This window comes from Saimiri boliviensis, chromosome 14, assembly GCF_048565385.1.
Source record: "Saimiri boliviensis isolate mSaiBol1 chromosome 14, mSaiBol1.pri, whole genome shotgun sequence".
In the NCBI taxonomy this organism is placed as follows: Eukaryota; Metazoa; Chordata; class Mammalia; order Primates; family Cebidae; genus Saimiri; species Saimiri boliviensis.
In genome coordinates this window covers 1,254,998-1,268,301 of record NC_133462.1, presented here as the reverse complement: position 1 = coordinate 1,268,301, position 13,304 = coordinate 1,254,998, and the positions used below count along the sequence as shown (strand labels likewise).

The window sequence follows — 13,304 nt, the reverse complement described above, 5'->3', positions numbered from 1 at the left end:
GATACAGGAGATTTGCCTCTCTACAGGCTCAGCACACTTTCATGGGCACTGCCTGTGGAGCAGTCCCATCCCCAACCAGTCTGTGCCTCAGTTACCCAAACAGGTTAAGCAAAATGATGAACATCTCTAATGAGGGATCATGCAGCTCCCCTTTATAGGAATATGTATCAGATAGGCTGGTTTAGTGCAAGGGCTAGTGTATACTTTGCAAGTACACAGAAGTAGGGAACTAAAAAATGTACATATAAGTTAAATTTATACCAGCAGTTAATGATTGGTCCAAATATTAATTTGTCTAAAGTATTTTATTACAGTGGGAAATCTTACAAAATTTTCCGAAAAGCTTTTTTTTTTTTTTTTTCTTTTTTTGAGACGGAGTTTCGCTCTTGTTACCCAGGCTGGGGTGCAATGGCACGATCTTGGCTCACTGCAACCTCTGACTCCTGGGTTCAGGCAATTCTCCTGCCTCAGCCTCCTGAGTAGCTGGGATTACAGGCACGCGCCACCACGCCCAGCTAATGTTTTGTATTTTTAGTAGAGACGGGGTTTCACCATGTTGACCAGGATGGTCTCGATCTCTTGACCTCGTGATCCACCCGCCTCAGCCTCCCGAAGTACTGGGATTACAGGCTTGAGCCACCGCGCCCGGCTCCGAAAAGCTTTTAAAGCAAGCAAAACAAACCTAATTTTTCAAAAACTCACAGTTCATTTGCATGGATAGTAGTAGCTGTTTCACAGGCACTTCACATGTACAGATAAGATTGATAAAAACAATAGCCCTGGCTGGGCGCGGTGGCTCAAGCCTGTAATCCCAGCACTTTGGGAGGCTGAGGCGGGTGGATCACGAGGTGGAAAGATCGAGACCATCCTGGTCAACATGGTGATACCCCGTCTCTACTAAAAATACAAAAAATTAGCTGGGCATGGTGGCGCGTGCCTGTAATCCCAGCTACTCAGGAGGCTGAGGCAGGAGAATTGCCTGAACCCAGGAGGAGGCGGAGGTTGCGGTGAGCCGAGATCGCGCCATTGCATTCTAGCCTGGGTAACAAGAGCGAAACTCCGTCTCAAAAACAAAAACAAAAACAAAAAAACAATAGCCCTATGAGGTGGGTGCCATTATTATCCCCACTTGTAACATGAGAAATCTGAGACACGAGTCTTTATTTATGTTCACACAGCTGGCAGGAGCCAGCACTGAGGTCTGAGTATCTGAAGTTAGATAGTTAACCCAAAATTGGCCAGGTGTGATGGCTCACGCCTGAAATCCAAGCACTTTGGAGGCCAAAGCGGGTAGATCACCTGATTGGGAGTTCAAGACCAGCCTGACCAACATGGTGAAACCCTGTTTTGTTTTGTTTTTTTTCTGAGACAGAGTTTCGCTCTTGTTACCCAGGCTGGAGTGCAATGGCGCGATCTCGGCTCACCGCAACCTCCGCCTCCTGGGTTCGGCAATTCTCCTGCCTCAGCCTCCTGAGTAGCTGGGATTACAGGCACACGCCACCATGCCCAGCTGATTTTTTGTATTTTTAGTAGAGACGGGGTTTCACCATGTCGACCAGGATGGTCTCGAACTCTCGACCTCGTGATCCACCCGCCTCGGCCTCCCAAAGTGCTGGGATTACAGGCTTGAGCCACCGCGCCCGGCTCCGAAAAGCTTTTAAAGCAAGCAAAACAAACCTAATTTTTCAAATACTCACAGTTCATTTGCATGGATAGTAGTAGCTGTTTCAAAGGCACTTCACATGTACAGACAAGATTGATACAAACAATAGCCCTATGAGGTGGGTGCCATTATTATCCCCACTTATAACATGAGGAAACTGAGACACGAGTCTTTATTTATGTTAACACAGCTGGCAGGAGCCAGCACTGAGGTCTGAGTATCTGAAGTTAGAGAGGTAACCCAAAATTGGCCAGATGTGGTGGCTCATGCCTGAAATCCAAGCACTTTGGAGGCCAAGGCGGGTAAATCACCTGATTGGGAGTTCAAGAGCAGCCTGACCAACATAGTGAAAACCCGTTTTTTTTTTTTTGTTTTTTTTTTAAAGAGGTAACCCAAAATCATTCCTGCCAAAGAGCAGGGTTGGCAGGGGTTAGGGAAACAGTTCAGTCCATGAGATCCCACTGTGGGAACCTGCCACTCCCAGCTTCCCTCTTCTTGTGAGGTTGCCATGGTGGCAGAAGCTTGTGATTCCTACCTAGGTGAGTCCAGATTGTCTCAGAGCCTCACTTAGCCCAACACACCCCCATTATCTCAGCAACTCAGTATAGAGAATTAAGAGTGTTCTGAGACTCTTCAGTGTCTCTTCTACCTACCGTTTGGGGAGGTCCTGCAGTCATGCAAAGCTCTATGTTGTAAATTCTGTTTTGGAATTATGTGGAAGGGTTTCCATTTCTGGCAAGCAGTGGGATGGAGTATGGAGCATTATCTCAGGCACAGGAACCAGCACGTGCAAATACTTCACTTGAGGCTAAACTAGGAGTGTTTGGGGAACCTCAGGTCTCCATTATGTCTGGTGTGATCAGACAGCAGGAACAGGATTCAGCCCAGGAACCGTAGGCAGCCTGAGGATCTGGGTTTCTCTGCTGAGAGAGGTAGGAGCCACTGCAGGTTTGGAGCTAGGAGGGAATGATCTGACTTCGGTCTTAACTAGCTTTGTCTTCACTGTCGAGTGAAGAAAAGACTGTGGGAGTGAGGATGAGGGAAGGAATACCACTGAGGAGCTTAATGTAACAGTTTAGGTTGGACCAGAGTGGTGGCTGTAGAAGTGGGAGATGTGGATGGATTCTGAATCATTTTCCTTAAAGAGGGACCAACCAGATTTTGGAGGATGAGATAGGAAAGGGAAGGGGTGAAGGATGACCCTGCTTTTTTTTTTTTATTCTGAGAAGATACAAGGATGCCATCAACTGAGGGGACAAAGTTGGTGATAGGAGTACTTTTCAGAGGTTATATCACGACTGTAATTTGGCTATGTGGAATCTGCCATGTTCCAAAGACACTTGAGTAGAGGTGTCAAGTAGACAGCTGGGCACAGAGATCTGAAGTTCAGAGAAGGGATTCAGGTTGGAGCTATCCACAGGGTGGCAGCTGGCATGTGGATCAGGATGGAGTTTTGCTTCCAGTTTAGAGGGAGAATCTTTAGATCATGGTGGCAGTGCCATCAGAGAGCACCAATGTAAGGGCAGGCACAGCAGGGTGGGGGTAGGGGCCATCTTAGAGGCTAGAAGAGGGAGGGAAGTGTCCTTGGGAGGAAGGGGAATAATGAGGTCAGGCAGGTGGCAAAGTGTTTCCGGGAGAGAGTGGATGTGAGGTGAAGTACTGTAGTAATAGAAGTGAAGTGGCAGTGAGGCCAGAGCCAGTGTTTATTCAGCTCTTTATGTGTCTTCAGGCTTCCGTGGTGGCCCCTGTGGAGTTTCAAGCTAGTGAATTAGCCCAGGGACAGATTGGGTCAGTAGGCAGAATCACTGTGCTTGGGGTAGGTGCCCAGCGGGTGTGGGTTTTTTTTTGTTGTTGTTTGTTTGTTTTCTTTTTTTAAAGAATAAAGAAGAGGAAGAAAGAGAGAGGAAGAGGGAGAGAGGATGGGGGTATTGCTTTATTGCCCAGGCTAGAATGCAATCTAAATATGGGTATGCCTATAATTGTCCTTAATAATGGAGATATAAAAGAAAATGAGGGGAGAGAATAACAAACAAGGAGCCAACCAACATTTCGTTTAAACTTCTTCTTTTTTTTTTTTTGAGACGGAGTTTCGCTCTTGTTACCCAGGCTGGAGTGCAATGGCGCGATCTCGGCTCACCGCAACCTCCGCCTCCTGGGTTCAGGCAATTCTCCTGCCTCAGCCTCCTGAGTAGCTCGGATTACAGGCATGTGCCACCACGCCCAGCTACTTTTTTGTATTTTTTTTTTTTTTTTTTTTTTTTTTTGAGACAGAGTTTTGCTCTTGTTACCCAGGCTGGAGTGCAATGGCGCGATCTCGGCTCACCGCAACCTCCACCTCCTGGGTTCAGGCAGTTCTCCTGCCTCAGCCTCCTGAGTAGCTGGGATTACAGGCACGCCTCACCATTCCCAGCTAATTTTTTTTTGTAATTTTAGTAGAGACGGGGTTTCACCATGTTGACCAGGACGGTCTCGATCTCTTGACTTTGTGATCCGCCCGCCTAAGCCTCCCAAAGTGCTGGGATTACAGGCTTGAGCCACCGCTCCCGGCCTCTTTTTGGTGTTTTTTTAGAAAGGCTGATACTGTTTGTTCCTTTCTATGTGTAGTGGTTCTTTCAGAAGCTCTTGTAAAGCAGGCCTGGTGGTGATGAAATCTCTGAGTCCTTGCTTATTCACAAAAAAACTTTATTTTTCCTTCATTTGTGAAGCTTAGTTTGGCTGGATGTGAAATTCTAGTTTGAAAGTTCTTTTCTTTGAGGATGTTGAATATTGGTCCCCACTCTCTTCTGGCTTGTAGGGTTTCTGCTGAGAGATCTGTTGTAAGTCTGATAGGCTTCCCTTTGTGGGTAACCTGACCTTTCTCTCTGGCTGCCCTTAGTATTTTCTCCTTCATTTCAACCCTGGTGAATCTGACGATTATGTGCCTTGGAGTTGCTCTTCTTGAGGAATATCTCTGTGGTGTTCTCTGTATTACCTGGAGTTGAATATTATCCTGCCTTACTAGGATGGGAAAATTTTCCTGAATAATGTCCTGAAGCGTATTTTCCACCTTGGATTCATTCTATTCGTCACATTCAGGTACACCTATCAAGTGTAGATTAGGTCTTTTCACATAGTCCCATATTTCTTGGAGACTTTGCTCGTTCCTTTTTATCCTTTTTTCTCTAATCTTGTCTTCTTGTTTTATTTCATTGAGTTGGTCTTCGACCTCTGATATCCTTTCTTCTGCTTGGTCAATTCAGCTGTTAAAACTTGTGCATATTTCACGAAGTTCTTGCATTGTGTTTTTCAGCTCCATCAATTCACTTATATTCCCAGGTGTGGTTCTTGAATGAGTTAAATGTTGAGCAGAAGCCGGAGACTGACCTCAGTAGTACAGCAGCAAAACAGAAAAGTGCTGAGTTCAACTGAGCTTTACCCATGTGTCTGGATTGCTGAACTGACCCATGAAATAGAGCCAGGAGAGTAGGATTTAATAGCCGGATTCAGGATACCATGGCAGTGGGGCTATTGACCAAGACCAGATATAATCCTGAATACATTATCCAAGCATTCTCTGGATGCCGTGTGATGTGCACTTGGGGAAGCCAGGGAAGTACCTATGTAGTAGGTGTCCATAGATGTGAAGTAGGTATGGCCAAAAGGGTGATGTGCACATGTAGATGGAGTGTGAATTCATGGGCCCAGAGCTTTGCTACTGAGGGTTTCTGAGAGAATGCTGAGCTCAGGTTTGTATATGAGGCATAATCAGTTGTTTCCAGGGGAGCAGGGTGTTAGGAGAAGCCAGGCCATGGTGTTTTGCCTGTCCACTTGCCTGTTCTAGGCTGGACAAAAGGATTAATGGATTATGAGGGGAAAACGGACACCAATCACATCAGGGCCTGTTGTCTCGTTTGAGTTAGATGTGACAAGGAGTTCCTAGAGAGAGAGACTGCCCTTAAGCTCAGTTGTCCACCACCTCACACAGGACTATGTGATCTCTGAGGACTTATTTGTGTGCTTCTCTTAGGAGGAATGGGAGCGGATTGATGAGGCTCAGAAACCTTTCTATGATGAAATAATGATTTCTGTGCTTTGCATTTATAGCCTCCCTAGGTAAGGCCCCAGTATCCCATTTTTGTGGGCTGGGCTCTGCTCTGCTCTGCTCTTTTTGCCCTAGAGATTGCTCTTGCATGTACTATGGAAAGGCAAGAGCAATAGGGCAGAAAGGAAGAGCATGGGCACTGCTGTCTTTCCTGATTCCCTCACATAGGTCCCCTGGTGTGAAGGCTCAGCTAGATGCATTGCCTCCTCTGTTCCCTGTGTTCCTCAACTCCTGCTTCCTTGAAGCCTTGCCAGGAATGGTTTAGGGGTCAGGAGTCCTAAGGTAAACCACTGAATCCTGCTTGGCCTCTCCCTGGCCAGGTGACTGTCCATATTCATGAAACCTCTGTACTCCACACTTCACCCCCTTCCTCTAATTGCAGTTTCTTTGAGTCTGCTCGTGTGTCATCAATTTCAGTCATCATGGTCACTACTTGTGGGCCCACTGGACTGTTACTGTAGGACAGTTTTCTGAGGTTCATTTTGTAGTATTTGTTTTCTTGTGATTTTGCATGGGTTTCATCTTTCCCCTATGCTTTGTATCTTCCAGGTCCTCTGTCATTGCTGAATTGTAACAAGAGAGAGAACTCCGGGTACCTAACTGAAGAGGACATGACCCTAGTCACAGCAGGAGGGGCTTGGGCAGGCCCTGGTGAGTAGGAGCTGAAGCTGAGGGAGGGCATAACCTCAGAGCTGGGTTCTTACAGTTCCAGAAACCTATGTTGTGCCCATCACTGGTGCCAAGACCAGAGGCCCTAACTTATTTCTACCTTTTTTTCCCTGTTCTGTACACTCTTGTCCAGGCATCTCCAAACTGCGGCCCCCTGAGGCCATTTATCCGGCCCCCCACCGCACTTCAAGAAGGGGCACCTCTTTCACTGGTGGTCAGTGAGAGGAGCACAGTATGTGGCGGCCCTCCAACCGTCTGAGGGACAGTAAACTGGCCCCCTCTGTAAAAAGTTTGGGGACACCTGCTCTTGTCATTTCTACTCTGACTTCTCACCCAGGGCTGTTCTCTCCCACTCTGTACCAGAGGGGCTCTAGTAGAGCAACAGGACTCTCTTCAGTGCTGTCCAGTATTGGACTACACTTAAACACTAATGTGTCGTAAGATGCGTACATATCCTGAAACAGTCCCTGAACACATCACTCACTTGTAATCACATGTTCATGGGCCTGGACACACATTTCTGCATAGCAGTCTCCTGTCACCCACAGTCAGCCAAGGTCCAGCCAAAAGTCATTGCAGAGGATTAAGTTGGAGACCTTGCACTTCTCCCTGCACTACACCCCATCCTTGTGTCTTTGTTTCTTGGGAGGCCATCTCCATTCTGTGACTCATAGATTCCAATACTGTACATCAGCCCTGTACTTCAGTACTGTACTTCAACCTGATCCTAGCTGTGTTCCACCAGGAAGCTTAGGTATGTACTCAGTCCTGGGTACACCAGACAAACTTTTGTGATGGAGTTACCCCACTCATCAAAGTCACCATGTAGATCAGTGGTATTTTTCTGCCTTCAGGTTGTTGGCATGGAGTGAAGGATGAAGAGGCGTCTTCTGAACGGAGCGTTTCTATAGCAGTGTCACATGTTAATACTTCCAAGGCAGGTTTGCCCACACAGACAGCTCACCATTGTGATATATGTGGTCCCATCTTTAAAGATATTTTGCACCTGGATGAACACCAGGGTACACACCGTGGACTGAAACTTCACACATGTGAGGCTTGTGAGAGACAATTCTGGGTCAGTTCAAACCTTCACCAGCACCCAAAGTGTTACAGTATAGAGAAACCCTTAAGAAGGGATGAAGGTGAGGCCTCGTTTGTGAAGAACTGCACAGTTAGCAAAGAACCTCACCCATCAGAAAAGCCCTTTGCCTGTAAGGAGGAGCAGAAAAACTTCCAGGCTACTTTGGGTGCTTGCCAACAAAAAGCCACCCGAAGCAAGAGGAAGACACATAGGAGCACAGAGAGTGGGGATGCATTTCATGGTGAACAAATGCATTACAAGTGCAGTGAATGTGGAAAAGCTTTCAGCCGCAAAGACACACTTGTCCAGCACCAGAGAATCCATAGTGGCGAGAAGCCTTATGAGTGCAGCGAATGTGGAAAAGCCTTCAGCCGCAAAGCTACACTTGTCCAGCACCAGAGAATCCATACTGGAGAAAGACCTTATGAGTGCAGTGAATGTGGAAAAACTTTCAGTCGAAAAGACAACCTTACTCAGCACAAGAGAATCCACACTGGAGAAATGCCTTATAAGTGCAACGAATGTGGGAAATATTTTAGCCATCACTCCAATCTAATTGTACATCAGAGAGTTCACAATGGAGCAAGGCCTTATAAGTGTAGTGATTGTGGGAAAGTCTTTAGACACAAATCTACTCTTGTTCAGCATGAGAGTATTCACACTGGAGAAAATCCTTATGATTGCAGCGATTGTGGGAAATCCTTTGGCCACAAATACACCCTCATTAAACATCAGCGAATTCACACTGAGTCAAAGCCTTTTGAGTGCATTGAATGCGGGAAATTCTTTAGTCGAAGTTCTGACTTTATTGCACACCAGAGGGTTCACACTGGTGAAAGGCCTTTTGTATGCAGTAAATGTGGGAAAGATTTTATCAGAACCTCCCACCTTGTTCGGCACCAAAGAGTTCACACTGGAGAAAGGCCATATGAGTGCAGTGAATGTGGGAAGGCCTACAGCTTAAGCTCCCATCTTAATCGGCACCAGAAAGTTCACACTGCAGGCAGGCTCTAGGACTGCTTTGACTACAACAGAACTCATCAGTCAGATGTTGAACTTCATATATCTGAACATTAACACAAGGGAGGTACCTTATGTTGTCAGGAATGTAGGAAGCATCTAGAGATATGTTGCACTTTCTGACCTGGTCAGGTTTTTTGCCGGAGTTACATCACTGTCAATGCCTGTGGCCAAAACCGTCTTTATGAGCTTAGATACCCCAGCATTCGGGAAGGCAGGGTTTTATATTCTCCGGTCCCTGGAGAAAATCATGAAATGCCTGAGTTCATTGGGGGTCCTCATTCCCTTCTGTGTGACAGGTATAGATATGGACATGACCCATCTTTAGCCAAGAAGGTCTGAGCTGTATCTGCTGGTGGCTTATACAAAAGGTTTGCTTTCTTCATGGATAGTCTTGGTCTCACATACTTGTAATGAATATTTCCAGCCTCCAAGTCACCTGGCCTGGGAAAGTACTTGCCTCATGTTGCTCTGGTTTGTGATAATAAAGGCCTTACAGTTTAAGCCACCTTTAATCTTGGGGGCTCTTTTCACTGGAGTGGACTGAAAACAGGCTCTGCCGAACTGAAGACCGCCTTTGTGGGGGCCTCCAACTTTGTGCCTCAAATGGGACAGTGGGTTGAGGGAGAACAGTTCTTAGTCCAGTTTTCGAGTGGACTAAGTTACCTTCCATAGCTGACTAAGCTTGTTACGTAAGGATTCAGATCTTTGTGGGCCCAATTTGTCCGGATTTTAGAGTTATTTGAGAGCCCATATGTCACGTTGAGGAGGGTGCTGCTGCTGACAGCCTTCAGTGTTTTGAAACAGCATGGATCAGGTGTCTTGTTTCTAGCATAGGTCCCATGTTCCCCAACACTGTTGAGGGAAAGCTGTTCCTCAGCCCCTGCTGAGTGGTCATATTCCCTGAAGGCCAGAATCTGGTACACAGGTCACTCTTAGTAAGAACTAAAGCATCCAGTATGGAAATAAAACTGATAAATATTTGGCGTGAATAATTGCAATTGCGTGATTTGTGGCAAACTAGAGGAGAAGTGCCCATTATAAAAACATCTGGCTGGGCACAGTGGCTCATGCCTGTAATCCCAGTACTTTGGGAGGCCAAGGCAGGTGGATCATGAGGTCAGGAGTTTGAGAACAGCCTGGTGAACGTGGTGAAACCCCATCTCTACTAAAAAATACAAAAATTAGCTGGGCGTGGTGGTGCACACCTGTAGTCCCAGCTACATGAGAGACTGAGGCAGGAGAATCGCTGGAACCCAGGAGGTGGAGATTGCAGTGAGCCGAGATCAGCCACTGCACTCCAGCCTGGTGGACAGGAGAGACTCCATCTCCCCCCCCACCCCCCCCAAAAAATCCAGACAGTCCAGGTACTATGGCTGAATGGGATCAGGATATCTAAAAATCTCAGGATCTGCAGGGCCGTGTTATGGCCAGGGTCACTGGTGCAGCAACAAATGTAGTTTTCCTAGATCCTGTACTTCCCCGGGCTCTTTACCTAATGTCTTTGCTGCACATTCAGTAATCCTGGGAGTAAAGAAGTGTAGGAGTCCAAGCTGGTAGCTTTTGTGACCAACTAGAGATTCTGGTGACTCTGTTGGCAGTGGTCCTCATTGTTGGCCAATTTTTCTTATTACTGAGGAAGAAATAAATTGTCTTCCCAAGGCATTTGAGTGATAAGAGTCACCGTAGTGAGGTAGAGTCACTCAGTGATGTCCAGTTGTCCAGTTTTCAATAGAAGTAGGAGAGCCAGATTTGTTTTTGTTTTTTTTTTTGTTTTTTTGAGACAGAGTCTTGCTCTGTCTCCAGGCTGGAGTGCAGTGGCACCACCTCGGCTCACTGCAACCTCCGCCTCCCAGGTTCAAGTGATTCTACTGCCTCTGCCTCCCGAGTAACTGGGACTACAGGTACACACCACCATGCCCAGCTAATTTTTGTATTTTTTAGTAGAGATGGGATTTCACCATGTTGGCCAGGATGGTCTCCATCTCTTGATCTCGTCATCCGCCTACCTCAGTCTCCCAAAGTGGTGGGATTACAGGCGTGAGCCACCGTGTCCGTCTGGGAGACCCAGATTTTTAAATGGAATAACTTTGTATAGGTTCATTCAGGTGTAATCAACATGCAATATACTGCACATATTTAAGGTGTATCAGTAAGTTGTAATACATACACACACACTTTTGGAACTATCACCCTATCAATGGTATTGGACATACCTGTTACCCCTGAAGTTAGCCTCAAGCCCTTACTTAACCTTTCTCTCAGTGCTCTCCTTCCCCCCCAAATCCCTAGGCAACCACTGAGTAGTTTTCACTATAGGTAAATTTGTCTTTCCTAGAATTTTATGTAAGTCTATAAAGTTAATTTTGTCTCCTGTCTTTGATGCAACATAATTTGAAATTTGTCCATGGTATGAAAACCCATTTTAAAATTAGTGATATTCACTGTGGATATAACACAGTTTATCCATTTATCTTAATTGCTGTCTGCACTGCAACCTCCGTTTTTTTCTTTTTTTTTTTCTACAGCCTGATAGACTGAGCAACCTCCATTTTTAATATTAAAATACTAAGCTGCTACAAATATTGATGCATGAGTATATGAACATTTAGCTGAGAACATTTTTAAGCAGAAGTTTTCAAAGTGTGGCCATGTTTTTTACTGATTATAGGGAAGAACTGCAAAAGAAAAGACTTGAGATTTGATGCTTTGGGAAATGCTCAGCCCATCTTAATTCACAAAAAAAATTGAAATTAAGAGATTCGTTGTCAGGAAAGAATGTTTTAGAGAGATAGCCAGGAGTGTTTGCTATTATCAAGATCAAAACATACGTAAGAACATTGTCACACAAAAAGATATTTGAAAAGATTAAATGCGGCTTGCAGGTCTCAGTATGAGCGGAGAGCTTTAAACTATACCAGGAGAAGTTTAAACTATCAGTCATATCAGCAAAAGCCTAAAATAGGAGATTCCCTAGGGAAAATAATCTGCATAAACCTCTTTTCTAATGGTGTGAATTTCAGTGACATACAGGAGACTCACAAAGTTCTTGAAAATTTTATACCAGTGAGAATGCTCACCTTGGGTCTAAAGGAACCTTGTCAATATGAAGTTAACGGGTGTAATATTCTATACATGGGACTGGCTGAGGAAACAGTTGCAAGTCCTTGCTGTCTTTTATGAGAAAGGAAGGATGACTCAGAGCAGAGGAGAATCCAGTGGGCAGATCCCTGAACCACCTGATAGCCCATGGCTTGACTCCCAGTGGCATTTCCCTAACTAGATTTCAAAATTTCTTGGGACTGGCGATCCCATTGTTTTGTCTTCCCACTTCCATTTCCTCCTGCTTTGAAGCAATGCATATGTATATATAACTATTATCCTGGGTCTTTCCTACCCTTTTGTTTGGGGTCAGAAAACTAGCTTTCTAGTGTTATGGATCTAAATGAGACAAGAATAGCACTGGATGGTCACAGGATTGAAAATCTCAAACACAAAAGCCGGGTGTGGTGGCTCATGCCTGTAATCCAAGCAGTTTGGAGGCCAAGGCGGGCAGATCACCTGAGGTCCGGAGTTCAAGACCAACCTGACCCCAACATGGTGAAACCCTGTTTTTAAAAATTAAAAAAAAAAAAAAGGAAAGAAAAAAATCTCAAACACTACCCTGGTTTTGGTGCAGGTGGAAAAAAGTAAAAAAAAGAAAAACCCAAACAGCTGAAACGGAAACTAGGTGAAGAAAACGGAATAACAGAAAACCAAAAATAAAAGGGAAAACAGCCAGAACCCCAGTCAGCGTGATGTGTCCATGACTCCTCAAGGTAAACCCAAATAAGGGAAGAGGGTGGTATTGGGGGTCCTTGAAATCCCCTCCCTTTTCAGAATATTGAATGATTATCCCTTGCTTAAAGGAACACCCATACAATTAGAAACCCAAACTCTGTTGTGCATGACTCGCTCTCAGGGGCCTGCCCTCATTTCTGTGTGTACTTCTGCTTTGCAATAAAAGCTGCTTGCCTTTGCTTCATTCTGACTCATCACTGAGTTCTTTCAATGTTGTTAAAAACCTGGATCTCACTGACAATGTCCAGAGACCCTCCTGAATCCCCCGGCAACACAGAGAGGAATTGTGCCCCAAGATGGATTATACCCAGGGCCTCATCAATATTGGACTTAGACAATTTAGATGAGAATGGGGACTTATGAGCTAATTAGGTTTTGATATTTGGATTTTGAGCTGATAGTATAATGGGATGAGACCTTTTGGGAACCTGAAGTGGGATCAATATATTTTGCATTCAGAACGGATGTGAATCTTGAGGGTCCAGAGGGAAAACTTGTAGGAAGAATAATGCTTCTGAAAGATGTCTATGCCCTAATCCCTACCTGTAGATACGTTACTTTACACAGCCAATGGGACTTTGCAGATGCGATTAGTGTTTCAAGACACTTCAGATGGGCATAATCTAATCACAGGGTCCAACCTTTTCCAGCTACAAGGAGAAAGATGCAAGGACAAAGGAGTCAGAGAGATGGAAGGGGGAAATACGGGCTATCCAGTACTGGAGAGGGGCCCCTAGGAGCTAAGGGAAGCACACATCTCACAGCAAGGAAACACACCTCAGGCCTGCAACCACGTGGAACTTAATTCTGTCAACAAGCCAAATGAGAGGAAGCTGATGCCATAGAGCCCCCTGAAAGTAGCAGCTTGCCAGCATTGGGAATAGCTGGGGCCACGGGGACTTTGTAGGTATAAAGGTGCTGGGGCTGGCCAGGCCTGGCTGCCTCTG

The 13,304-nt window shown here is 45.6% G+C and overlaps 2 protein-coding genes across 2 annotated transcripts in view; both read left to right on the top strand.

The window, feature by feature from the left end:
- LOC101048742 (uncharacterized) overlaps window positions 1-13,304 on the top strand; it is a 264,023-nt gene that overhangs the window by 107,082 nt on the left and 143,637 nt on the right. Inside the window, 1 exon segment of the mRNA XM_074385820.1 lies at window positions 6,294-6,395. Within this exon segment, the coding sequence (XP_074241921.1) occupies window positions 6,294-6,395 (102 nt within the window).
- On the top strand, window positions 7,237-12,167 carry ZNF134 (zinc finger protein 134). Its single transcript, XM_074385839.1, is given in 1 exon segment — window positions 7,237-12,167. A coding segment is annotated over 1 exon segment (1,275 nt). The 3' UTR covers window positions 8,512-12,167.